General features: G+C 56.9%; 1 protein-coding gene and 1 long non-coding RNA gene across 5 annotated transcripts; both read left to right on the forward strand.

Moving 5' to 3' along the window:
* The first annotated feature begins 9,467 nt into the window (after positions 1-9,467).
* On the forward strand, positions 9,468-13,894 carry ZFP41 (ZFP41 zinc finger protein). Of its 4 annotated transcripts, none has more exons than XM_032254906.1 (2): positions 9,468-9,675; positions 12,939-13,894. In XM_032254906.1, exon 2 carries the CDS (start codon positions 13,008-13,010, stop codon positions 13,692-13,694), a length of 687 nt encoding a protein of 228 aa, XP_032110797.1. In that variant the 5' UTR covers positions 9,468-9,675; positions 12,939-13,007; the 3' UTR covers positions 13,695-13,894. The 4 variants fall into 4 exon arrangements, with proteins under 4 accessions (XP_032110797.1, XP_032110791.1, XP_032110801.1 ...); XM_032254900.1 differs by lacking the exon at positions 9,468-9,675 and adding an exon at positions 10,693-11,150; XM_032254910.1 differs by lacking the exon at positions 9,468-9,675 and adding an exon at positions 10,693-11,150 and having other exon boundaries at positions 12,942-13,894.
* A 59-nt stretch (positions 13,895-13,953) lies between these two features.
* LOC116534529 lies at positions 13,954-24,580 on the forward strand. The gene is made up of 3 exons (XR_004261770.1): positions 13,954-14,779; positions 17,983-18,110; positions 22,466-24,580. It is a non-coding gene; the product is annotated as an uncharacterized LOC116534529 (long non-coding RNA).
* The last annotated feature ends 1,389 nt before the right edge of the window (positions 24,581-25,969 follow it).

Below are 25,969 nucleotides of genomic sequence, written 5' to 3' on the forward strand. Positions count from 1 at the left end.
GCCCCACCCCTGGGTCACCTTCCCAGACCCAGCGTGTCCCATCTCCATGCCCCACCCCTGGGTCACCTGCCTGGACTGAGTGTGTCCCATGTCCACACCCCACCCTTGGATCACCTGCCTGGACCGAGTGTGTCCCGTGCCGACACCCCACCCCGGGTCACCTGCCTGGACCAAGTGTGTCCTGTGCCCACACCTCATCCCCCGGGTCACCTGCCTGGACCAAGTGTGTCCCGTGCCCACACCTCATCCCCCGGGTCACCTGCCCAGACCAAGTGCGTCCTGTGCCCAGGCTTCTTCTCCCAAGTCACCTTCCCAGACTCAGCGTGTCCCATCTCCACGCCCCACCCCAGGGTCATCTACTCTGACTGAGTGTGTCCCATCCCCACACCCCATGCCCGGGTCACCTGCCCAGACCAAGTGCATCCTGTGCCCACGCCCCTTCTCCCAGGTCACCTGCTCCTCTCCACTCACCAAGAGGAAGGTGATGGGGTGTGCAGATCTGATTTAATCTGGTGTCTTCCTGGGGATTTCCTGCCCCCCAGGACAGGAAGTGGCGTCCACGGCTGGGCCTCCAGCTCCTTGTTCTGGTCTGTGGGAACTCGCTGGAGAACGAGGCAGTGTCCCCAAAACAGGAAATTCCTGAGGAAGGCGCCTCTGTCTTTTATCCCAGACAGACCCTAGGGATGCCTCCCTGAGACCACTGAGGTCTACAGAAGCTGATGGTCACTGGACGGGTCAGCTCTGCAGGAAGCAAGGCAAGGCCACGGCTCCGGCACCCAGGTCCCCGATGGGAGATGCCAGTATCGGGACCTTTCCAGAGGAGGGAGGTGTCCCTGGCTCCTGTCATGGAAGCAGGCCATGCACCTTCTAGCCGGCCTCAGGCTTGTGCACAGCCAGGGGGTCCTGCCCTCGAGGGTCCGAAGGTGGGAGGGGAAGGGGGTTCAGCTAGTTCCACGCTGGACACCACAGGGCGCAGGGGGCTTCCAGATGTCAGGAGGTGGGAGCGCTGCCTGACACTCAGGCTTCTGGCAGCAGAGACCTTATGGGGCAAGGGTGAGCCTTTCACTGCCGCTGTGGACCTGGCTCCCGGCTGGGACATCCCATGACCGGGAGGAGGGTGGGAACCCAGCAGAGGATGGCCTCCTTGACATAAAAACTGCTCCGCAAAAGACCCATGGAAGAGGAAGAAGACAAACCACAGACCGGGAGAAAACATTTGCAAATGGCAGAGCGGACAGTGGACTGGAACCTACAATCTATTCACGATGTATCTCAAAACTCAACAGCACAAAAACAACCCACTTACAACACGGGCAAACGACGTGACGAGCCATTTCCCTGATGAGGACACGCAGAAGGCAAACGCACACAGGAAGCGATGTTCAGCACCAGGCACCCTCAACGTTCAGACCCGAAAACCACGGCAAGGCTGCAGCAGCGGCTCACAGGTATAATCCCAGGACGTGGGAGGCTTAGGTGGGCGGATCGCTTGAGCCCCAAAGTTCAAGATCAGCCTGGACAACATAACAAACTCTGTTTCTAAACAAACAAACAAAAAATTCACAGTTTGGTCTCATTTTACAGCTATCAGAATGGCTAAAATAAAAAATAAACCAGCCGGGCGCATGGCTCACCCCTGTAATCCCAGCACTTTGGGAGGCCAAAGCGGGTGGATCACTTGAGGTCAGGAGTTCGAGACCAGCCTGGCCAACATGGTGAAACCCTGTCTCTACTAAAAATACAAAAATTAGCCAGGTGTGGTGGCAGGCACCTATAATCCCAGCTACTCAGGTGGCTGAGGCAGGAGAATCGCTTGAACCTGGAAAGTGAAGTCTCAGTGAGCAGAGATCGCACCACTGCACTCCAGCCTGGGTGACACAGCTAGACTCCATCTCAAAAAATAAAAATAAATAAATTAAATAAATAGATAAACCATGACCACCCCACATGCTGATGGGGAGGCAGAGAAGCTGGGTCCCCCATGCACTGCTGCTGGGAGTGGACAATGGCGCAGCCGCTCTGGAAGACCGCTTGACTGTTTCTTATGAAACTAGACATGTAACTCCCATGACCCCGTGATCAAGCCCCAGAGAAATGAAAGTCATATTCCTACAAACACCTGCTCGTGCATGTTCATAGAAGCTTTACTTGTTTTAGCCAAAACCTGGGAAGCAGTCCTGATGTCCTTCAATGATGAAGGGTTCAGCTGGGTCCATGGGCGTCAGGGGAGACAGCTCTGCCACAGGAAGGAAGCACTGCTGAAAGGCACAGCCGCCAGGAGAGCCAGAGACTCTCTCAGAGTCAAAGAGGCCCCTCAACAGGTGACCTCCAGGACGACTTGCTCCGCACAGCACTCTGAAGTGACAATTCTGGAAATGGAGGGAATGGATGAGTGGCTGCCAGGGCTCCCAAATGCCCCTCCCCACGGAGAAGGGTGTAATATTACACCACAGTGATGCCAGATGTTACCCTTGGGCCGGCACGGTGGCTCACGCCTGTAATCCCAGCACTTTGGGAGGCCAAGGTAGGCAGATCACCTGAGGTCAGGACTTTGAGACCAGCCTGACCAACAGGGTGAAACCCCTTTTCTACTGAAAATACAAACAAATTAGCCAGGTGTAGTGGCAGTCACCTGCAATCCCAGCTACATGGGAGGCTGAGGCCGGAGAATCGCTTGAACCTGGGAGGTGGAGGCTGCAGTAAGCCGAGATCATGCCACTGCACTCCAGCCTGGACGACAGAGTGAGGCTTCGTCTTAAAAAAAAGGTTATCCTTGGAAGAAACTGAGCAAAGCATACAATGAATGTCTCTCTGTTATTTCTTACAACCTATGTGAATTGACAAGAACCTCATTACAATTTTTAATTAAAAACTAAAGGCAGACTATTTATAATAAAAGCTGGTGTCCAAAGCCTCAGGGAGCCCCGCTGTAGGGGGAGCCCCGCTGTAGGGGGAGCCCGTTGGCGTCCGGTGGAGAATTGGGTGCCAGTTGCCCACTGGACCCCTGGAGCCCAGTGCAGGGAGGCCGTGGCAGGCAGCATGGAAGGCTCTGCACAGGTCAGCCCTCCCCGGGCACCGAAGACCCTTCCTGAAAGGAGGGCCCATCATGCAGTGGGAACATGCTGGGGGACCCACGGCCCCCGGCCCCTTGCCCCCTAGAGAGGGAGGCACTTGGCCAAGTGTGGTGGCTCATGCCTGTAATCCCAGCACTTTGGGAGGCCAAGGCCAGCAGATCACCTGAGGTCAGGAGTTTGAGACCAGCCTGGACAACTTGGTGAACCCCCATCTCTACTAAAAACACAAAAATTAGCTGGGTGTGGTGGCGGACACCTGTAATCCCAGCTACTCAGGAGGCTGAGGCAGGAGAATCGCTCAAACCAAAAGGCGGAGGTTGGGGTGAGCCAAGATTGCACCACTGCACTCCAGCCTGGGTGACAGAGTGAGACCCTGTCTCAAAAAAAAAAGAAGAGAGAGAGGCCCTTGCTCACATGTCAGGACTTAGGCCCAGGAGACCCAGGGATGGGCAGAATGCAAGGGACTCAGAGCTCGAGGCTGAGTCGGCTTGGAAGAACATTCAAGGCGACTGAGCTCCGTGAGAGCAAAGCCGGGTTGTGTGTGCCTTTGCTACTGCTGCTGCTTTATTTTTTTCTTTTTCATTTTTCAGAGACAGGGACTCACTCCGTCACCCAGGTGGGAGTGCAGTGGCGTGATCTCGGCTCACTGCAGCCTCTTCCTGACTCCAGCCATCCTCCCACCTCAGCCTCCCAAGCAGCTGGGACCACAGGCGCGCACCCCCGCACCTGGCTGATGTTTTTGTAGAGACAGGGTCTCGCTGTGCTGCCCAGAATGGCTCAAACTTCTGAGCTCAAGTGATCCTCCCACCTCGGCCTCCTAAAGTGCAGGCATCACAGGTGCAAGCCACGGTGCCAGCCTTGCTGTTGTGGCTTTAGCTTGGGTTTGGTTTGGTTTGGTTTTAGTGTCTATTTTGGAGCCACGATGCCAGCCTTGCTGTTGTGGTTTTAGCTTGGGTTTGGTTTGGTTTTAGTGTCTATTTTGGAGCCACGGTGCCCAGCCTTGCTGTTGTGGTTTTAGCCTGAGTTTGGTTTGGTTTTAGTGTCTATTTTGGAGCCACGGTGCCAGCCTTGCTGTTGTGGTTTTAACATGAGTTTGGTTTGGTTTTATTGTGTGTTTTCGCACAGCACTTGGTCAGACCTTGCAGAAATCAGAAAGTATGTACTGACTGGTTTCCACTGGCGTGGGAAAACCAGGGATGTAGGGAGCCAGCCCTACATCACCTGTGGATACCCTGAGTTCGGTGGCAACAAAGTCATGAGAAAAAGACAGATTAAGAGAGAAAGTGGAACCAGGGGCCCATCACTTATTACTGGAGGAGACAGTGAAGGCCCCCGTCCCATTTTCTCTCTTAATCTTTTTCTCATTCCTTTGTTGCCATCAAACTCGGGGTACCCACGGGTGATGCAGGGATCCATGAGCCCTGCATTGGGCACCAGAATGTAGGGAACCAGCCCTACATCACCCATGGGTACCCCATGTTCGGTGGAAACAAAGGAATGAGAAAATGACAGGTTAAGAGAGAAAGTGGAACCAGGGGACCATCTGTCATTACTGGAGGAGACAGTGAAGGCCCCAAGCTCTGATCATCCACACCATTTATTGGTTACAATCACTTTGATCCGTAGGGTAGGAGTGGAGCGATGATGGGGAGAGGGTGATGTGATGGTGGGGTGAATCAGTGAGCTGGAATTGAATCAGTGAGCTAGAACTGGTGTGTCACTGTAAAGGTTGATAACAGTGGCGGTTTCAGGAGTTTCACAGAACAAGAACATGTGGTTATCTTTAGCCTGGTATCTGTGTGCAGCTGATGGAACTCGGGCCTTACAAGGAGCCTACAAGTCTGGCTACGTCGTAGTGCTATGAAGGGGTTTTACGTCCTTGAGCACAATGTTTATGGTAACAGAGCCTAGGTCACCCTGCACCAGAACATGAGGCATGGGGAGGCCTTCCTCCTCAGAGGCCTTCTGTGGCCTTCTGCAGTTTGTTGTTCCTTGCTTAGGTGTTACTCATAACCAATTTACGTAGGCGTCTGTAAGTCCTTCCTCCTTTGCTGCTTCTCCCAGCATGGGGAACCCTCTCCTGTGTTTCCTTAAAGGCACCCAGGCCACCAGCTTCGTGAACACCCAGCCAATAGGCTGTGCCTGGTGCCACCGTGGGAGGGCCAGCTCTGGACGCAGGGAGGACGGACAAAAGGCCAAGATAGCTCCCCACCAGTGCGAATGCTGCACGCCAGCTGCTGGGCTCTCCTCCTGGTGGCCACCCACTGTCAGGCTCTGCCATCACACCATGGGGCCCTGAGGCCAGACAGCCTGGGCTCCGATGTGCCGCATTCCTCAGGTGGCCACGCTGCTCCCGTTCTCCCTCACGCTGTGACAGCAGCTGCCTCTGAGGACCCTGGGGCACACAGGAGTGTGCAGTGGAGGCCAGGCGTCTGTGAGTTCCACCATCACACACCCCCGAGGGATCCCCAGCCAGTGTCACACAGCCACCAGAAGCACAGAAGCCCTGTCTCAGCCACATGTGCTGCCCCAAGGCCACGCACAAACCTGTGTCACACAGACCTCCCTCAGGTGCGGCCACCCCTGCCTGTTGCCCACATTCCTACCCAGCGATGCAGCCTATTGCTGAGATCTCTGGTGGACCTGTATCACCCTCCCCCAGACACTGTGGTTCAGATCCCGCTCCTCCTGCACCCATGTCTCCTCTTCTTCCGAGGGTTCCCTCTCTCCTGGACCGTGATGTGGGTGCCTCAGCACTGTGAGGCCAGGTGTCTGCCTCCCCCACAGACACAGGGCTCCTGCATCTTCCCTGCCAGCTCCCTGGACCCAGGGTCATGCAGCTCGGCTGGCTCAAGACCACAGCTCACCCCCACTGAGGGTTCCAAGGAGCATAATCGCCATGACAAAAATAATCTTAAAGCAGACCTCTTCACCAAAAAAAACGAAAGAAAAGAAAAACAGACCTCTTCATAGCTGTGGGAGGAGACCAGGCTGATTTGCACAGCAAGTAAGCTGTGGAGCCAGTATTTGACATCAGCCCACCTGTCCCTGGAGACCAGTGCTGCCCCTTGCTTCTCCAAGGCAGAGACCATCCTAAGTATGGCGCAGGGCCCAGTTCCTGTCCACACCTGCTCTGTGCAGCTGGCAGAGGGAGAAAGCCCATGGAGCATGACGAACATGGTGGCCTCGCCATGTTGAGTGGGCCGGGGGTAGGGATGAGTGCGTGGGCCTGGGAGCCAGGCCGCCTGTGCTCAGATCCCAGCACTGCCTCCGTATTGCCATCTGGTCCTGGGCAAGACGCTTAGCCTTTCTGTGCCTCAGTTTCCTTATCTGTAAGATGGGAGTGTAAGCCGGAGCTATGTCCTCTGAGGGCTCCACCAGAGCTGGCTCCCACGATGGCTCCACATGCAGCTGTTTCTCACTACATGAGTGTCTCCATCAGCTTCTGGGTTTCCTCACAACCTGGTGGCCAGCTTTGACCAGAGCAAGTGACCAGAGGGTGAGAGCAGTCAAACGCCACGGAGCCCCTCAGGACCTGTGTCTGAAGTCACTCTGTCTGGACCTCACTTTATTCCAACTGCGGAAATGAGTCACCCAGTCCAAGCCACATTCAAGGAGGTGAGTGAGGTTCTGTCTCTGGATTGGAGGAGTGGCCAACAGTTGTGCCCCACGTTTTAAATAGAACCATTTCGTTTTCACTGACCGCTTTCCCTCACTGTTCGTTGCAGCTCTGTAAGAAAATCACTGCGGCACAGCCTCAGGCGAGCCGCCTCGGAAGTCTGAAGGAAGGTTGGCGGGTGTGCCCTGCTGTCTGCAGCAGAGGGACTGACCTAGCAGGGGGACAGACGGCATGGCCCACGGCTGTGTTCTCACGCATACAGACATGGCAGTGAAGTGTCAGTCTGTGAGGACATATGGTCAGGAATGTATTTTGGGGGCATGTTTCTTTTCTCTTTTTCTGAGACTGAGTCTCACTTCGTTGCCCAGGCTAGAATGCTATGGTGCAATCTCGGTTCACTACAGCCTCCACCTACCAGGTTCAAGCTATTCTCCTGCCTCAGTCTCCCGGGTAGCTGGGACTACAGGCATGAGCCACCAGCCGGGGGCATGGTTCTTTACAACTTTCTATTTCCAATCTCTCTGTCATCTGGCTGCAGCCAGGACCTGGGACACAGATGTGACTTTTCTTACAGAGCTGTAAGGTCATGTGCAGCACGTAACCTGTGGGGACCACTACCCAGGCAGCCTCAGCCTGAGGCCGGCAGGTGCGAGGCCGGGGCTGGCACAGAGGAGCTTGAACAGGTGGAATCTTAAAAAGCAGGAAAGGGTCTGTCAGGTGGAGGCAGGGAGGGGTGTTCAAGGCCCAGGGCTGGTACACATGGCCAGTGGCCTGTGGCAGGGCATGCGCTTGCTGTTGAGTCTCCTGGGAGAGGAAAGGGTGGTGTGAGGGGCAGCCTGCAAGTCCGTGCAGGCCCCAGTGCAGCTGCTAAGTGGACCCAGGGCTCATCCTGCAGGACAGGCATGAAGCTGGGAGGGTCACTGCCGGCTGCCCTGTAAGTCAGTCCCTCAAGCTGTGGGGAGTGGCGGGGGGTGGACAGGGGAGCACAAATGAAGGCAGGTAGACCCCGGGGCAGGGCAGCGAAGCAGTGCTGGGGAGAGGAGATCGGGCTCCAGCCAGGACAGAGAAAGCAGCCTGGACAGGAGGGGGTGGTTTGAAACATTGGGAGATAAAAGCAACAGGGTGAGAGAGGGGGTGGGACGAGGAGGGAGGAAGCAGAACTGTCTGGTTTTCAACACCTTGCCAAGTCCAGGAGGCAGCTGCAGAGAGGGCTGGGTGGGGGCAGGCAGTTCCTAGGGTCCTGCACCGGCAGCACCTAAGATCTCCACCGATATTCACTTGGTCCACAGGACATGAAGACCCAGAACAACACAGGTTGCTGCCCTCCTAGGGCTGATTCGCGTGGGAGTGTGTGGGGGTGGGGGTAATTGATAATAAATATAATAAGGAAACTATATGCAAAGTGTAAATGCGAAGGGTTGTTGGGGGGAGCAGAATGCTGCGGATGTCCTAAGGTGAGCCCCCAGAGCCAGCCCCATGCCCATCCTTCCCTTGGCTATAGGTGGCACCTGTGACTTCACTCTGAGTAGAAGTGGGTGGAGGGGGTGGGTGGTTCATCACCCATGATTAGGGGTGTTCAGTAGGACTCCCTCTGGGGGTGGGACTCTCCAGCAGACCCTTGGGAAGAGGCCAGCCGGTGAACCGCCCACCCTCGCGGACGGCCACACAGCAGGGACCAGCAGGCAGCCCCCGGGGGCTGAGGGCAGCAACTGGCGGCCCTCGGTCCTACCCGCACCAGGACGTGCCTTCCGCCAGCAACCGCACGAGCTGGGAAACGATCCTTCCCCAGTCCAGCGTCCACGTGAGACCACGGCGGCCGCCCTGAGCTGAGGACCCAGCTAAGGCCGGCCTGCAGGCCCACAGAAGCCTGGAGGTAACAGGCTGGTGTCGTTTCAGGCCACCCAGCTTGCGTACGGAGGAAACGAACACAGGGGCTCCGGCGGGCCTGGCGGCGCGACCTGGGCGGGCAGCACGTGGCGTGAGCGCAGCCAGTGGCTGGTTCCCCAGGGAGAACCGCGGCGGGAGAAGCGGCGGGGGCCGCGGGGCCGCGGGGTCGAGGACAGCTCAACCGGCCGCGCGCGAGCGAAGGTGGTGGCGGCGCCCGCAGGAGCGAAGGAGAGGTGGGGACAGCGACTGCCCGCGGAGGCACGCGGTGGGCGCCGTGAGGGCGGGGGCAGGGCTGGGGGCTGGCGGGGAGCGTCCTCAGGGACAAGGTTCCCCACACGCGGCCGCGACCTCCCGGCTGTGGCCCGGGAGCCAGGAGCCCACGTGCGTCAGGCCTGGGAAGCCGGGGGATGCAACCTGGGGGCGGGGCCGGCTGTTGCGGGGGCGGGGCCGGCTGTTGCGGGGGCGGGGCCTTGTGGGGCGGGCCTTTCCCGACGGGGCGCGGGGGCGGAGCCTGTGGGGCGGGGCATGAGGGAGAGACGGCTCCGGGAGGAGCTTTCGTGGGCGGGCCTATCAGGGGCGGGGCATGAGGGCGGAGCCTGAGGGGGTGGGGCATACAGGGAGCCGGCTCGGGGAGGAGCTTTCGGAGGTGGGGCCCGCTTGGGGCGGAGCCTGCTTGGGGCGGGGCCTTCGGTAGGACGCCTGCCATAGAGGGCTGTGAGGGGGCGGGTTCAGTTCGGGGAGGAACCTGCGGCGTCGGTTAGGGGCGGGACCTGAGAGTGCGGGGTCTGATCGGGGCGTGGCCTTCGGGAGTGGACTCGTCTGTGGGTGGAGCCAGCTCGGGCCGAGCCCTCCACCGCCCATTACCACCGAGTCCGACCCCGGGTCCTAGCGCGGCGGCCGGAAGGGGCGGGTCAGCAGGCGGGCTCTTCCTGCCAGTGCTGAGGGCCAACCGGGACGGGGTCGCGGAGCGGCGGGGGGTCCCGCGAAGAGGGTGCCCCTTTCTCGTCCCCGCCCCGCCCTCCGGCGTCCTGGTAGGGCCCGGGCGCGTCCGCGCTCTGCAGCGGCAGGTCCTCGTCGCCCCGCGTCTCCGGCCAGGTACTCACTGGGCCCCGCCCGCCGCCTCCGTCCCAGGTCGCGCGGCGTCGGAATGGCCCCCGCGGCCTCCCCGCGCCCGGCCCTCCAGGGAGGGAGCGAGACCCGGCTCTGAGCACCTCCCAGGCCCCGGCCCCGCACCGAGGCCGACCTGGCTCCGCACGCGGGCCGCGGGGCTCTGCCGTTGGAAAGGGGGTCTCTTAAGTAGGAGCACGCAGGAGACCCTGGCGGGCCCTTCGCCTGGCTCCGAGGCCTGGCATCGCAGGCCTTGGCACAGCAAGCTGGCCCATGTTAGGCCGTGGACCCATCAGGCTGTTTCAGTGCAGTTTGCCCTTGAATCTCAAGCCCACTAATGTTCCAGTCTCTCCATGAGACCCAGATCCCTGAGCGCAGTGGAGGGAGGCGCCAGGGTGAGTAAGGTTTTCCAGGCAGCCCCTACCGCCCATAGATACCCAGAGCTTCATATTACTAGTGAAGGGTCGTCGGTCCAGAGAGGCGGTGGAGCTACGCTGGAGTTGCACGACAGAACCAGAACCCTAACCTCTGAGGCTCTGGCAAGCATGGGTTGCATTGTCTGTGACTAGCTAATCACTCCTGTCTACAGGCCTGTGAAGTGAGGCCAAGACAAGCGCTAAGGTCCACTCTGTCTTTAAAAGTATTTTATTTCTCAGGGTGGGCAGCGTGTAGAGAAGTGAGTCGTTCCAGTCTGCCATTTAGCGCCTACCAGCCTGAGCTGGGTCGACAAGACCATAATGGAGAATGTTTCTTGAGCACAGTATGTGACCAGGATTTGGAGATTAAAAAGACTTCTTCGCCTTCAGGAGCCCCTGCTGCATAAGGAGACTGCCATGTCAGTGACCAGCCGCATCCAGTTACAAGTGTCTGGAAGAGGGAACAGTGCTGTGCGGCACAGAGGACTCCCACCCAGGCCTTGGGCAGCAGGTGTGAGGCTCAGTGGGTTCACAAACCGCCCCTCCGTGGAATGGAGTCTGCAGAGAGCTAGAAGGGTTTCCACCGTACCCTGGAGAGCTGCGCTTCTCCACCTCACCCCTGCCCATGAGGCAAACTGAGCTGGTCGACTGGTCTTTTGTGTTGGTTCTTGGTTCTCACTTTTGTTTCCTACCAGAGCTGGACCCCAGCCTCAAACTCCAGCCAGCTTGGGCACCAGGGCTGGGCACCAGGACTCCCCCTGCCAGCCCCAGCAGAGATGCTGCATCCTCCCTCAGCACATGTGGCCTTCAGCTTCGGTTCTGGCGCGCCCACCTGATCTACCTCCTCCCACACACCACCTCTAGATAGAGCCCTAGAAAGTGATGTTGGCCTGAAACTGAGTCACATTTATCTAAACATTTTTCCTGTAAAAAAGACCAGACTCTCTCCTTGTTGAGATAGGAAATGTGTTTACATGTTAGCTGCACTCATGAGGGAGAGGAGGAAAGGCCACAAACCTTGTCTCGACTTAACAAAGAGAATTCAAGGTATTTTTGTGTTGAAACGTGTCATTTGCAACATGTGTTTCAGCTCCATTTTCCACTTAGGCTCAACCCTGGCCGCAAACTCCAGCCTGGTTAACCAAGAGCTAATACGAAGGGTACACAATAGTATGTTACTTAGAATATGACTGAGCATGGTGGCTCACACCTACGGTCCCAGCTACCCAGGAAGCTGAGGTGGGAGAATCGCTTAAACCCAGGATCTCGAGCCTTCGGTGAGCTGCAGTCATGCTGCTGCACTCTAGCCAAGGCAACAGAAAGAACCTGTCTCAAGAAAAAAAAAAAAGAACGCCACCGTGGGGTAAGGCGGTGGTGAGAATGACAGGCTTCCTGGTGGATGAGAGGAAACATCGTAGTCCCAGGGGCTCCTGGCGTTCTCAGCCGGAATGGTTTGAAGCTGGAACACTGTCTGCTTTCCCTGGAGCCGCAGAGGAAGCAGTGTTTTCCACAGTCTCAGAGATTTCTTTCACCGGCAGCTTCCAGCCTGGCGTTTTTCAAGGCTTTCCACTGGGATTCTGTTGCCACTGAGAGGCAAGGGCAAGTCAAGGGAGCCCAGAAACAGCACAGAGCAGGGCTCCACAGTGGAGGGAGGGCCTGTGACTGAGGCTTCCACGTTGCACCTTTCCTGTCACCTCCGGCCTCTGGGGTTGACTGATTCTTGTTGGACTCATGGCAAGATTGGGCTGCAATTAGATGGCATCGTGGACAGGGACATACCTCTCTCTTCCCCTTGAGCGCTAATGAGAGACATTTCCATGGGGTAACCTTCAAACAATGCAAGCCAAGTCCCAGCCAACAGTCCGGGGCTGCAGCCTGCATCCGAGTGAGAACAGGCCTGGGCATCCCAGCACTGCCTCGATTGTGACCTGGGGAAGGGGTGTTGAAGATGAGATTAATGATACGGAGATTTGTGAAGAGCTTAGAGCAGGGAACATACTCTAAGTGACAGCTGGTGTGATTTCTCAGTTATTCAACCAATATTTGACAAGGAACCTTGGTGTGCCAGGAGCCATGGCAGGGCTTTGGAACAGAGAGCAAACCACCCAGAGGAGTTTAGCCCCTCTCATGTGCTGGGAGGAAAAGTAGGGCAGGGAAGCTTGCAGGGGACGGTTCCTTAAGAAGGGGGCATCAGAGCAGAAAGTTGAGGGGCCAGCCAGGTGAGGCAGGAGGGATCGGGTGTGTTTGGTGAACCTAAAGAAGGCTGGGATGGCAAGGGGGTCCCCAAAGGATGGGTGTGGCCCCAGGCAGGGCATGTGGGGCCCATGGTGTGAGGGACACCACCGGGATTCTTAGCCGGGATGTGACACAAGGGGGCCTGCTGGCTGCTATGGGCTGTGGCGGGGGCAGGGCAGCCCTGGTTTCATGAGTTTGGAACCCAGCTTCCACTGGGAGTGTGTGGCCCCTGCAGCCGTAGCTCCAAAGCACAGTGACTGATCCCAAGCCTGGGATGGTAAACAATGAGACCAAGGCAGGAACCAGGGGGACTCGGGGGTGGAGGAGGGAAGCCGCAGGGCAGTCGGTGGGGGTGTCAGATCCTGACGGCATGCAGACCCCAAACCCTGGCAGAGGAGCAAGGATTCTTTGGTGAGCCACTGATCCCTTCACCAAGACAAGGAAAGGCCAGGAGAGTGAGTCAGGTGGGGCTCTGCGGAAGTCAGCTATTCTGTTTGAGTCACTCATTGGGGAACACGTGGGAAGGGAGAGGCTGCACCAGAACCCCACGGCCCCTGAAAGGTGGCCTTTTCATCTGATGTCCGTGTTCTTGCTTCCCAGCAGCAAGAGGATGGTGGCCCTTGGCCTCCGGCAGAGCGTCGGCCCCACGCTGCGAGTGTGGAGAGGTGCATGGGAAGCAAACCGTTCTTGAGGAAGTGGCGCCAGCAGAGAGAAGCCAGCAGTCCCCTAGCCCTCAACGCTTCCAAGGAACAGAGAACGATGGAGAAGCCTGCAGGTAGAAGAAAGAGGACACCGACCCCGAGGGAGGAAGCAGATGGGCAGAAGAGCGCGCTCAGAGAGGAGCGAGTGTCCAGGGATAGGAAGCCACCTGAGAGGCCTGCTGTGCCCAGGAAGCCCCGAGCAGAGCCCCACCTGAGTCCTGAAGACGAAGAGCACATCTTTGATGCCTTCGACGCTTCATTTAAAGATGACTTTGAGGGGGTTCCCGTGTTCATTCCTTTTCAGAGAAAGAAACCCTATGAGTGCGGTGAATGCGGGCGGATCTTTAAGCACAAGACAGACCACATTCGCCATCAGAGGGTCCACACCGGAGAGAAGCCCTTCACGTGTGCGCAGTGCGGGAAGGCCTTCCGACACAGCTCTGACGTCACCAAACACCAGAGGACTCACACGGGGGAGAAGCCCTTCAAATGCGGGGTGTGCGGGAAAGCCTTTAACTGCGGCTCCAATCTCCTGAAACACCAGAAGACACACACCGGGGAGAAGCCATATGAGTGCGTGGACTGTGGGAAAGCCTTTGCCTATAGCTCCTGTCTCATCCGCCATCGGAAACGCCACCCTCGGAAGAATCCCTGAGCTGGGGACGCCTGCTTTGTGGCTCCCTGGTGTTGGGCGTCTGGTGGAGGTCCTGGGCCATGTGCGCTGTGTTCTGTGCCCTGGGGGACCCCCGGAAAATCAGCCTGGTCAGAGGTGAGAATGCCTGAGTGAGAGACCTTCCCACTGCAGAGAATCTCTAAGTCAAGACGCTGCAGTCATGTGGGAGCCACCAGAGGCTCCTTGCAACCACAGACCATTGTCCAAGTTCCTCGATGGCTCCCGGGGCTCAGCACCAGAGACCAGGTGTATTCACTGCCATCCACGGGACAAGCTTGGGTCACCTCACAGTGCCCAGCAGGAGAGGCTCCTGGTGTGCTGGGCGCCCACCACTTCCCGCTGCTGCCTGCCTGTAATATCCACTCTGCTAAAGCCTTTCATCTGCCCCTGAAGGCCCCAGTCCGCGGACTACCCACCCGCTGGGGCCCCAAGCTCTGCAGCAAGCCCAGGACCACTCCTCCCTGCCTGGCCAGCTTCAGAGCCCGGGGCCGCTCCTCCCTGCCTGGTCAGCTTCAGTGCCCCAGGACCACTCCTCCCTGCCTGGCCAGCTTCAGTGCCCCAGGACCACTCCTCCCTGCCTGGTCAGCTTCAGTGCCCCAGGACCACTCCTCCCTGCCTGGTCAGCTTCAGTGCCCCAGGACCACTCCTCCTTGCCTGGTCAGCTTCAGAGCCCGGGGCCACTCCTCCCTGCCTGCCTGGCCAGCTTCAGAGCCCGGGCCCGCTGCTCCCTACCTAGCCTTTGCCCAAACTGTGCTTGGTTCTCTGGCTTCTCTCCTCTGACTGGAGCCCAGTCCCTGAGCTCAGACCCCCGTCCCTGGAACTGGGCCACACAACATGCCCTCTTGGCCCAGCCTTCATCCCAGACAGGCGGCCTGACTTACCTGGATGAACTTCTCGGGACAGAGGCTCCTCAGGACCTTGGACACCGCCACCTGCTGAGCTTCCTGCCCCAGCTACCTGGTGGGGCCCCCAGGGTGCCCTCGGCAGCTCAGTCCAGCCTGCATCTGCCGCTCAGCCTTCCGATGTGGGCAGTGTTTCCCAGCCCCACGGACCAGCCCATCATTCAGGTTAGTTCCACTTCTGCATGCCTGTACCCAGTCCTGTCCCACCAAGGGCAAGTCCACAGGCCTGTGCCACCCTTGGGGTCCATCCAGGAGCGGAGTGGGAGGGGCTCTGTGCTCTCCAGGGACTGTGGTTCAGAAGAGAGTAGCAAATGACCGTCAACCGGAAGGCAGTAGGCTTTTACCTGGGAAACGCTGGCACCTGTGCCTGCAGCTATTGAGACGTGAAACCCTAATGACGGCTCTAGTCTGGGGATTCTGTCCTGGAAGGAGAGTCCCGATTCGAGCTAGAGATGGCCTTGGCCTTGTCCACTGAGCAGTCTCAGAAACCAAGTAGGGGACGCTACCCAGGTGATGGAGAACAGCCGTGTCCGGGTAGAAACGTTCACTGGATTAACACATTTTTACTGCCACAGTCTTTCTGAGAGCTGTAATGTTCCTGCCCGCCTGTGTAGGCCCCATGCCAGCTCAGCCACGGTGGGGTCACTCGGAAAGGGGGCCCCTCAGCAGGCCTCCCCTCCCACTAGGGGGAGGCTTCAATCCCTGTACTCAGAGGTGTTGGAAGCACATTCCACAGCAGAGCATGTCTCTTCTCCCAGCCACTCCTGCTGCCGGCCCACTCAGAGGAGCCTGTTCCATGGCAGGCGGCCCTGAGTGCTGCCACTTGCAGTATTGTGAGGAGGCTGCCCGGCCTCTCTCGTGCCCACTGCCCGGGGGCTGCAGTGACAGATGTGTCTCTCACCTCCCTTTCCCCACAGAAACAGAAATAGCCTAGAGCTAGAAAGTAAAACTCCCCTAAATCCCAGAGCAACACTGTCACCCACACTGGCGTCGCCTCTGGCCGGTTCACTTTCTCTACAGCAGCTTTCAGAGCCCACCTGTCATCTGCTCGCACCTCCCAGATCGCAGGGCAGCATCTCCCAGATGGCTGCAGGGCCCTCTGAGGTCAGGCAACACTCAGTGCCTGGGCTGGCTGTGGACCCAAGCAGGCTGGTCCACCTGGAAGGCCCCGCCCCCTGCCACACCCCAGCCTCAGGTGTGGCTGCGCTCACCTGCAGGGCCTTTCCTTGTTTGGGTGGAGGCTGTGTTGGCCCTCATCAGTTGTGTTGCCTAGGGGGTGTTCTGCTCTCAGGACCGCACTGGAGGGGTGACCCCAGGCACAGCTTGGCAGGTAAACTGCCAGAGGGGAGCCATGGCGCCTGTGGCCTCCTGAAGGTCCTGTTGCCACAGTCACTGCCAAAAGCACGGCCTTTGTGGCTTCTCAGTGGCCCATGGTCCCAGTGGGGGCTAGGTGGTGTCCACATCCTGTGGTGTCATGTACCTGCCTATGTGGCGACCATGTCTCACACTGCTGGGCGTGTGCTGAGGAGGCCAGTCTCCCCGTAGGGCTCCCTGGGGCTGTGGTCAGCCCACTGCTCTCAGCATGGGGGTGAGAGAGCGAGGTGGGGCAGCCTCAGCCTCACCTGGATATACCATCCCTGGATGCCACCAAGGACCACGACCAGCGTTGCTCCCCACAGGGCAGAACGTCCTGGTGTGCCCCCTGCCCCGGATGTCCTTATGCAGCTGTTTCCAGTGTGTCCTAAGGCCGGACGGCCTCGGCCAGCTGTCACCAGGAGAGGAAGACTCGCACTCTCAGAAATAGCCATCTCAGGAGCTGAAACTGTTCACAAGCAGGCATCAGAGCCGGCTTTGATCACGTGATGTGTGATCCTGAATCGGAGGAGTTGCTATGAAGGACTGTGCTGGGACATCTGGCAGAGCTGAGTGTAGACCAGGCACACTCGGCGCCAGCTCAGCAGGGACGGGCAGTCCTCACGGACGTCCTCCTACTGTGGGTGCACACTGAGGTGCTCGGCCGTGGAGCATGACGTCTGCAGTTCACTCCAGCAGTGTGTGCGTGTGCACCCCGAGAGTGAGAGGAGACTGCTAAATGTCAGTCACTGGGGAATCTAGAACACACTTTGGCAAACTTTTCCGATGAAAGGTCAGACAGTGACTATTCTTGGCACTGAATCCATACGGCCTGCGCCTTATCACTCAACCCTGCTGTGTAGCAACAGCAGCTATAAATGACACACGAGTGAACAAGTGCGGTTGTGTGCCAATAAAACTTTATCTACAAAAGTAGGTGGGCCGGATTTGGCCTGAGGGCCATCGCTTGCCGACTGTGTCCTAGAAGGGTGCATTAGAGTTCACTCCCCGTGTAGTTTGGACATCTGTCCCCTCCAGATCCTATGTGGAAATGTGATCCCCAGGCTGAAAGGGGCCTGGCCAGAGGCATTTGGGCTGTGGGAACAGATCCGTTGGGGACGGCTTGGTACCTTCCTCACAGCAGTGACTTCCCACTCTAGGTTCATGTGAGCGCTAGTTCTTTAAAGCAGTGGTACCCAGCCTTTTTGGCTCCTGGGACCAGTTTTTTCCATGGAGAGGGAGAGTGGGTGGTTTCAGGATGAAACTATTCCACCTCAGATCATTAGGCATTGGATTCCCATAAGGAGCATGCAGCCTCGATCCCTAGTTCACAGTAGGGTTCACGCTCCTATGAGAAGCTGATGCCGCTGCAGATCTGACAGGGGATGGAGCTCGGGGGGCAGTGCTCACTCACCTCCTGCTGTGCGGCCTGTTCTAGCCATGGGCCACTCTGGAGGTTGGGGACTCCTAAAGAGCCTGGTGCCGCCTCTCATGCCTCTTGCTAGCGCTCCTGCTGTGTGGCGCACCTGCTTCCCCTCCCTGCAGCCTTTATAGTAACACAGAATGAACTATCACAGTTCCCAATCCTCACATGCTTCCTCTGTGTCTTAGCATCCTGCAGAATTAGCTGCTGGCAGGGAAGAGCCGGCGCCAGAAATCAGGAACGCAGGAATTCGGACACAGGAAAGAAACCAGGGGGCGGGGCAGGTGTCCTCTGCTGTCTGTTGGGATGCACCGGGGAGGGGGGCGGGTGTGGACACAGCTGTCAGGATGGCCCAGGAGACTGGCATGATGCCCTGGTGATGTCTGCGTTTGGTTTGATTTTACTTAAAATAGTATGGTCGTCACTTTCCCTGTTACTGCCAATGGGAAGCATTACCTTTAATGCCCACTCAATGACCAGTTGAATCGAAAAGGCGCAGGTGACTTACCCGCTTCCCAGTGTGGGTATGTGGGCTGTTTTCAACCTAGGTTATTACAAATAATGCCACAATAAATACCTTTTTCATATTTAGGGCCAATAGGATGGACTCCAGATGCGGAATGACACCTCACCAAGTGCTGGCCCCAGGTCCTGCCCACAGAGACGCCTGCAGCAGCGCACAGCTGGCAGGGCCACCTCCACCTCTCTAGCAGCGGGCAGGTGGGTCCTGATCCTACACTCACTTTAATCCTATACTTTGACTTCTAGGGTGGAGGTAGGTGGTGAAGAGCACAGCTCTCAAGTCAGGGCACTTGTGCACTTGACCCTTCACTCTGGAGCTCTGGGACCTTTGCCTCAGTTTCCCCAGGTGTGAAATGGTGATGCTGACAATGCTTAACCGCACAGGGTCTCAGGGAATCTAAAGCCTTAATATTGTTGTCATAAGCACAGCGCTGGATCCTGCCAACTGTGTGACCATGTTAGCTCGCCCATGTGCCAGTGTGCTTAATGAGATCAGCTGTTTGTTCACACACAGAGGGGTGGCCATGCAAGCTGACAGCCTTGGATACCTTTCCAGGGAAGATGAGGGAGCTGGCTTCAACAAAATCACATGGAAAACTACAAAAAAAGGTACATTGGGCCAGACGCGGTGGCTCACACCTATAATCCCAGTGCTTTGGGAGGCCAAGGCAGGAGGATCACTTGAGGCCAGGAGTTTGAGACCTGCCTCAAGACCCTGTCTCAAAAATAAAAGATACATTTTTTTTTTTTTTGAGACAGAGTCTTGCTTTGTTACCCAGGCTGGAGTGTAGTGGCACGATCTTGGCTCACTGCAACCTCTGCCTCCGGGTTCAAGCGATTCTCCTCTCTCAGCCTTCTCAGAAGCTGGGATTATAGGCACGCACCACCATGCCCAGCTAATTTTTTGTATTTTAGTAGAGACAGGGTTTCGCCATCTTGGTCAGGCTGGTATTGAACTCCTGACCTTGTGATCTGCCTGCCTCGGCCTCCCAAAGTTCTGGGATTACCGGCATAAGCCACTGAGTCCAGCCAAAGATACATTTTTTTTTTTTATGTACTTGGAAATTTTCTTTTTTTGAGACGGAGTTTTGTGTTTGTTGCCCAGGCTGGAGTGCGGTGATATGATCTTGGCTCACTACAACCTCCGCCTCGCCAGTTCAAGTGATTATCTTGCCTCAGCCTCCCAAGTAGCTGGAATTATAGCTGCCCACCACCACACCCAGCTAATGTTTTGTATTTTTAGTAGAGATGGGGTTTTATCATGTTCCCCAGGCTGGTCTTGAACTCCGGACCTCAAGTGATCTGCCCTCCTCAGCCTCCCAAAGTGCTGGGATTACAGGTGTGAGCCCCCATGCTTGGCCTGGAAATTTTTTTTAACATTTATGGTTATGAGAAAAAACACACAACCAAACCAAACCAGTCTGCCATCTTTTTTGCCCCTATCATTTGGCACAAGACAGTTGAACTCTTGACATCACAACAAGACCAAGAACTGAAGCCAGGCCTTCTAGGCTGAGCTCTGCTTTGGTGTTTTGTTGTCTAAATGAAGCTCATATTCCAGGAAGAGAAAACCTAAATGACCCAAGTCAAAGAAAAAACAATGAAAGTTATAAAACACTTAAAGCTCAGTGATCATGTGACTTAACAGAGCGCCTGAGGCAGCGGAAGCCAAGGGCAGGGTCCAGCCCTGCGTGCCTCTGTCGCTGTTAGGAGAGGAGCTGGGAGTCAGGAGGGAAGTACCCGGTGTAACAGGTAGAAAAAGAAGGCCGGGCTCAGTGGCTCACACCTGTAATCCAAAGGCAGGTGGATCATGTCAAGACCAGCCTGACCAACATGGTGAAACCCCGTCTCTACTACAAATACAAAAATTAGCTGGGTATGGTGGTACATGCCTGTAATCCCAGGTACTCAGGAGGCTGAGGCAGGAGAATTGCTTGAACCCGGGAGGTGGAGTTTGCAGTGAGCCAAGATCACCCCACTGCACTTCAGCCTGGGCAACAAGAGCAAAACTCCGTCTCAAAAGAGAGAAAGAAAGAAAGAGGGGGGAGAGAGAGAGAGAGAAAGGCCAAACAAGCTCCCAATGGAAAGGAGGAAATTAATAAAGTCACTTTTTAATACAATTGACAGCAACAGACATCCTTGAGAGGACAGAAGAGCTAAGAGTTGGTTCTTTGAAAGAACTATTAAAATTGACATCCTCTGCCAAAATGACCAAGACAAAGAGAAGGAGCAAATCAACCATTAGGAATGGGAAGGAAGGACCATTCAGCCACATCCGACGCTGAAAAGGTGAGAAAGCCCTGTGCTGACGAAGTGAGAACTCCACCGTCACAGCTGGGCCGTGGGAGGAAGGTCACGTGGCAGCCCAGCTAGAGGAGACCCACAGAACCCACAGCTGTTACAGACATTGTGTGGATGGTTCTCAGTCTTCCCAAAGAAGACCAAGTTCAGGTGCTTTGCAAGTGAGTTCAAGAAACAGAGAACTCCAGTTTTACCCAGACAAGAAACACACCCTGTGTCATCTTATGAAGCTAGTATAATCTGGATATCAAAATTCCAGTTAAGTGTCAGTCATACACATGTACGTGAAGAAAGGTACCAAGCACTTGCAGGCCAGGCACTGGCTCACGCCTGTAATCCCAGCATGTCGGGAGGCAAAGGTAGGAGGATCAGTTGAGCGCAGGAGTTTGAGAGCAGCCTGGGCAATGTAGATTTCATTTCTAATAAAAATTAAAAATTTGGTGTGATGGAGTGTGCCTAGGTCCCATATACTTGGAAGGCTGAGGCAGGAGGATCAGTTGAGCCTGGGAAGTGGAAGCTTCAGTGAACTGTGATTGTACCACTGCAGTCTGTCCTGCAAATGTGAGCAGGAGTGATGGACGCCTCTTCCAGGCCCGGCCTCCTGAATGTTCCTGTGATCATCCACTCTCCTCCCTTCCTGCGACTTAAAGAGAAGGACTCTGAGATGGCAAAGCCACACACCAAGGGAAGGAGCCGTGTCCTGGAGTCGCCCCCGGGAGAGCCTCAAGACCCCATTGTGATGTGAGCCAGAAGTGAAGCCTTCCCAAGCAAGACGCTGAGATTCGGAGGTTCTGTTATCCCAGCCACCGTTACCTACCCTGACTACTGCAGCCACAAACGACACTCGTTCAGAATGTGTGCAGCATTCATAGGAACCAGGATTTTTAAAGACAAATATCTAAATAGAAAAATGACCAGAACAGGAGTTCACGAACAGCTAAGCAACACAGCGAGACCCCATCTCTAGAAAAAAGAAAAATGGGCAGAAGTCACAGAAGAAAACATGCATGGCTCATAAATACCTGAAAACATTCGCGGTCTCTAACAAGGAGCATGAAAACATGCGCATGCAGTCTCTAACAGGGAGCACGGAAAACATGCCCAGTCTCTAACAGGGAGAAAGGGAAATGTGCGAGGTCTCTTAACAGTCAGGGAGCACGGAAAATGTTCCCAGTCTCTAACAGTCAGGAAGCACAGAAAACGTGCGCTGCCTCTAACAGGGAGAATGGGAAACATGTGAGGTCTGTAACAGGGAACACAGAAAACGTGCGCGGTCTCTAATAGTCGGGGAGCACAGAAAACATGTGGGGTCTCTAACAGGGAGCGCAAGTTAAAACAACAAAGATACCCAGTTTTGTGCCCCCAGTGAAGTAAAGACGGACAAGTCTGATCATGGCATGGACAGGGCAGGAGCCCTCCTCACCGCCACAGCGCTGGGCGGCAGCACATGTCTAGAGAGCAGTCTGGCAAAGGTGAAGACGTGCGTTCCTGCCCCCAGGAGCCACCTGTTTACTTCCCCTTGAGAAAGGTGTATGCACGCAGCCAGAGACAAAATAACATTCACGGTGTGTGCTATCAGAAAAGCCAGAAAGAACCCACATGCCTGTCCACAGCAAAGCGGGTAAATCATGGTGTGTCGACCAAGGGAAGCTGTTGGCGCAGTGACCGCGCAGCTGGCCAGGACCCGCGTCAACACCTACGCATGCCAGCTTCAACAGTGAGCAGAGAATGTAAGGCACAGAAGACACACGGTGCGATTCTAACCACCGCAACGTTCAAACCGAGCAAAGCTAAACAGTGTGTGGTTTGGGGTCACGTGGTAGAACTGTAGAGAAGAGCAAAGCATGGTTCATGCGGAACTCAGGACGGGCGGGCACAGGGCATGGGCTCTTGGGTGGTGTCTGGCTCTGAAACCGATGGAGGGTGAGTGGGCATTTGCTGTAGGTGCTTCAAGGATCATATCATGTACACTCAGCTTACCCGTCTGACACCCTCCCCCCATCCTAAAGGCTTTTAGGAAAGAGGAAGCACTTCCTCCTGAAGCTGGTGCCATCCAGGCCTGGGGTGCACAGGCCTAACACCCGCTCCACACTCCCACTGATCCGAGGCCCCCACCTGGCCTCTGTCTCCTGCAGGTGCCTGTTTCCAGCCCAGGCAGTTCTCTTGCTTTCATGGTGTGGTCCTTACCAGCAGAGGAACCAGGTAATAACTGCACTTCTCACGTACTCAGAGATGTTTCTCGTCCTTTTCAGGCTGGTAGAGCAGATTAGCCCCAAAGCAGGAAATTCCAGATGAAATATGCATAAGAAGCAGCCTCAAAACTAACAAAAAGAAATTGCCTGCTCCTCAGTTCACAGGAGGAGCAGAGATGAAGAAAAAGAAGAAAAGCGCTCGGAAGAGAGAAAAGGAAGCTCCTTCTGCGCAGCGGGCTCCTGGCCCGGGAAGGGTGGTCTGCAGCAGAGTGCGTGCAGGGAGGCACCCTCTGAAATGTCTGGAAATAGCTGCAGGGCTTTCACTTGGCTCCCAAACTTCTTCAGAGGTCCAAATCATCACAGTGGCCAACTTGGCAGCAGTGACCTCGGCACTCCGTGTCCTCAGGCTAAAACAAAGCCATCCTACTTGGGCAGTGAGAACATGGGGCGGGGGCTCCTGACTCCAGTGAGGCCTCCCTGGAGGGGAGTCCCAGGCATCAACCTGATGTTCAGAACCTTCCTGGCATCTCAGAAATGTACTGGGGAGACTGAGGATCCTTGAGCCAAGTGTCCGTGTTCTCATTGAACATAAAACCCACAGCCCACAAGCTTCTCAGGAGCATGGCACATGCACCCAGCCCCCAGGCTCTGCCTGGGCAGCACCTCCTGGGCCGCCCTTACCAGCAGACACCACCCGCCCAGCCTCACTTGGCCATCCTGACAGGCACCGTCTACCCAGCCTCGCTCGGCCGCCCTGACCAGTTGGCACCATCTACCCAGCCTCATTTGGCCGGCCAGGCTCTGCGGGCCTGAGAATGCAGAGAACCTCCAAATGTTGTGACTTTGCTCTGTGCGTCCTTTGTGCAAGCATTTGTGAGCTATGCCAGCATCTGTCCCCAAAGGCCTCATCCCTGAGCCAATTCTCAGGAGAGCAGTAAGTGGGTACAGGGAGGGGGGCTCCCAGCCAGCCCCAGGACTGGAGGTCTGGGGACGATGCCAGCCGCTCTGGCAGAGCCCTCCTCATCTGGGCCTCTGTTCCTTTTCCACACCAGGAAGCAGAAAGGTCAATCAGCGACTTAGGCCTGTTGGCTCTGGCGGGGTTCACCTGCGTTTCTGGGGAGCCCTGGGTGTACCTGGGCTCTGTGTCCAGTGATCTCTCCTATGGGTCCCCGTTTTGGGCACTGAAATGTTTCTTTCCTGTGAATGAGCTGATGTCAAAACCTGCTATAGAGGAAGACGGGCCTTGGGGGCAGTGTCTCCAGGGGAGCAGAGCTGAGGCAATGGCCAGCAGGGTGTCTCCAGGGACTAGGGAAGATGGGGCGTGCTCCAGATCAGCCGGCAGGGAGCCCCAGGCCTGCAGAGCCTGGTGTTGGCGCTCTCCTGTTTCCTCCAAAAACCCAGCCATGCAGGGAGCCCGACCCAAGCAGACGGCCCCCACCTTGGCAGAATCCCCAGGACTGTGCATGGCGGTGGGGGTGACTCCACAGTTGGGACCGGGCCTGATGCTGCTGTCCCTCAGTCACCCCTGCAGTGGGCTCAGGGCAGGGCTCCGGCCTGATGGGGGATCCTGGACGCACCTCTGAGCCGGCAGCCCCTACCCCCACCCACACGCCTGCACCTTCACGCCTGTCTCACCCTGGGGCCCAGGTGCAGGTTTGTGGGGAGCACAGCGCAGTGTTCCCATGACCTCTGCTCAGCCAAGTAGATTCAGTGAGGGTTTTCCATTTGTACCTGTCCCCATGTGCCTGTTTCCTGGTGAGGCTGGACGCCCAGCATGGCCGAACACTCCCGTTCCCCAGGCACGCATGTGCAGCGGCCGCCACGCGTGCACTGTGACGCTGACCCCCCGTAACAGCCGCGGTATTGGCCTTGCACTGGTGGCAGATGTTGTCCTGTTTCCCACTGTTACTTCTGTTGTCTGAAAGTTTGACCGTCCTGCCAGCCAAAGCTGTTGAGCTTTACTCCGACAGACCATCTGTCCTTCGTGAGCACCCTGTGCATTTGGGAAAAGCATCCACTTGTTTTCAGCCACGTTTCCTGTGACTTGCACTGCGTGTGTCCTCCTCTGTCTTCTGTGGTTCCCAGGCGGGCCCACCTGCCCACTGCTGACGCCTGCCTTCCCTGGTGCTTGCTGGCTTCTGTGTTCTCTGCAGTAAACATGGATTTCTGACTCGAGTGCTGTCTTTCATTGATCTCTGCACTTTGGGGATGCAGTCAACATCCCCCATGAAGGCTACCAGCTTCCTCCTCCCAGGGAACAGTGCAGGGGCCGCTTCCCAGGCCCTCAGGACTATGGGACCCTGGCTGATGGCTGCCTCCAATGGGTCTCCTCAGGACCCCGGGACCCTGGGTAGTCACTGCCTCCGATGGGTCTCCCCAGGACCCCGGACCCTGGGTAGTCACTGCCTCCGATGGGTCTCCCCAGGACCCCGGACCCTGGGTAGTCACTGCCTCTGATGGGTCTCCCCAGGACCCCGGACCCTGGGTAGTCACTGCCTCCGATGGGTCTCCCCAGGACCACCCCCTATTAGCCAGACTCACAGGAGACTGACACATACATCAGAGAGTTGTTCACTAACGATGGGAGCAGCCCCTTTTCAGTGCGGAAATACCCTCACGCCTTTCTGGCCCCAGAGATCTGGGAAGCTAAGGGTTCATTCAGTGGCCTAGTGCCCGCTCTCAGGACGCCCCACAGGAGGCCTGGGGGTGCTGAACGCCTTCCCGAGGCCCTGTCATCAGGCCCTCTGAATTCCAAACAGCTCTCGGGTTTGTCTGGTCCTCTGTTCCCTGGGTCACGTTAGGGCAGTTGCTCTCAACCAAGGGCACTTCTGCCCCCTGGGGGCCACCCAGCAATGTCCGAGACAGTGTTGGCGGGCACAGCTGGGCAGGGTCCCTCCGGAATCTGGTGCGCAGAAGTGGGGGTGTGTAGGTATCCTGCCCAGATGCCAACAGTGCCCCGGTGAGAGATACAGATTTAGTCTCCGTGACAATGAAGGAAAGGACCGGAAAGGTGGCTCTCAAGGCCCCAGAGAATAGCCCAGAGATGCCCGAGGTTCCAGAAGCTGGAAAGGCGCGGAGCGGTCGCTCCTACAGAAACACGCCTCTGCGGTGGCTGGAGATGTGAGGACTGGTGATGCCTTCGCACATCTGACCAGAACCCCCCCAGCTCTCCTTCCCCCGCAACCAGGCCAGCAAGGCAACGCAGAGGCCGGCTTGGCAGGATGGCAGCTGATGAGAGGCATGCGCGCTCCACTTCCTTTCTCCACTTGAGGACAACACCCAGGTGGCCCTCGTCTCTGCCCCACCCACCCCGGCCTAAAGCTTCCTCATCTGCATCCTGGCCTGGGACTCAGGAGGCCTTCTCTGTCCACCGCCAGCTGTGTCACGTGCAGGGGACTGCAGCCACTGACCCCCTCTCCCTTCTGTCCTGCTCTCCTCTACCCCACAACCCCAGGTGGATCTTACAGTGCATGCCGGCTCTCCTCCCTCCCTCCCTCCCTGCAGACCCCTGTGCCCCACAGTGCCCTGAGAATGATGTCTGAGCCCCCAGTGGAGGCTACAAGG

This window comes from Sapajus apella, unplaced genomic scaffold (genome assembly GCF_009761245.1).
Source record: "Sapajus apella isolate SASKATOON/1434 unplaced genomic scaffold, GSC_monkey_1.0 scaffold3, whole genome shotgun sequence".
Taxonomy (NCBI): Eukaryota; Metazoa; Chordata; class Mammalia; order Primates; family Cebidae; genus Sapajus; species Sapajus apella.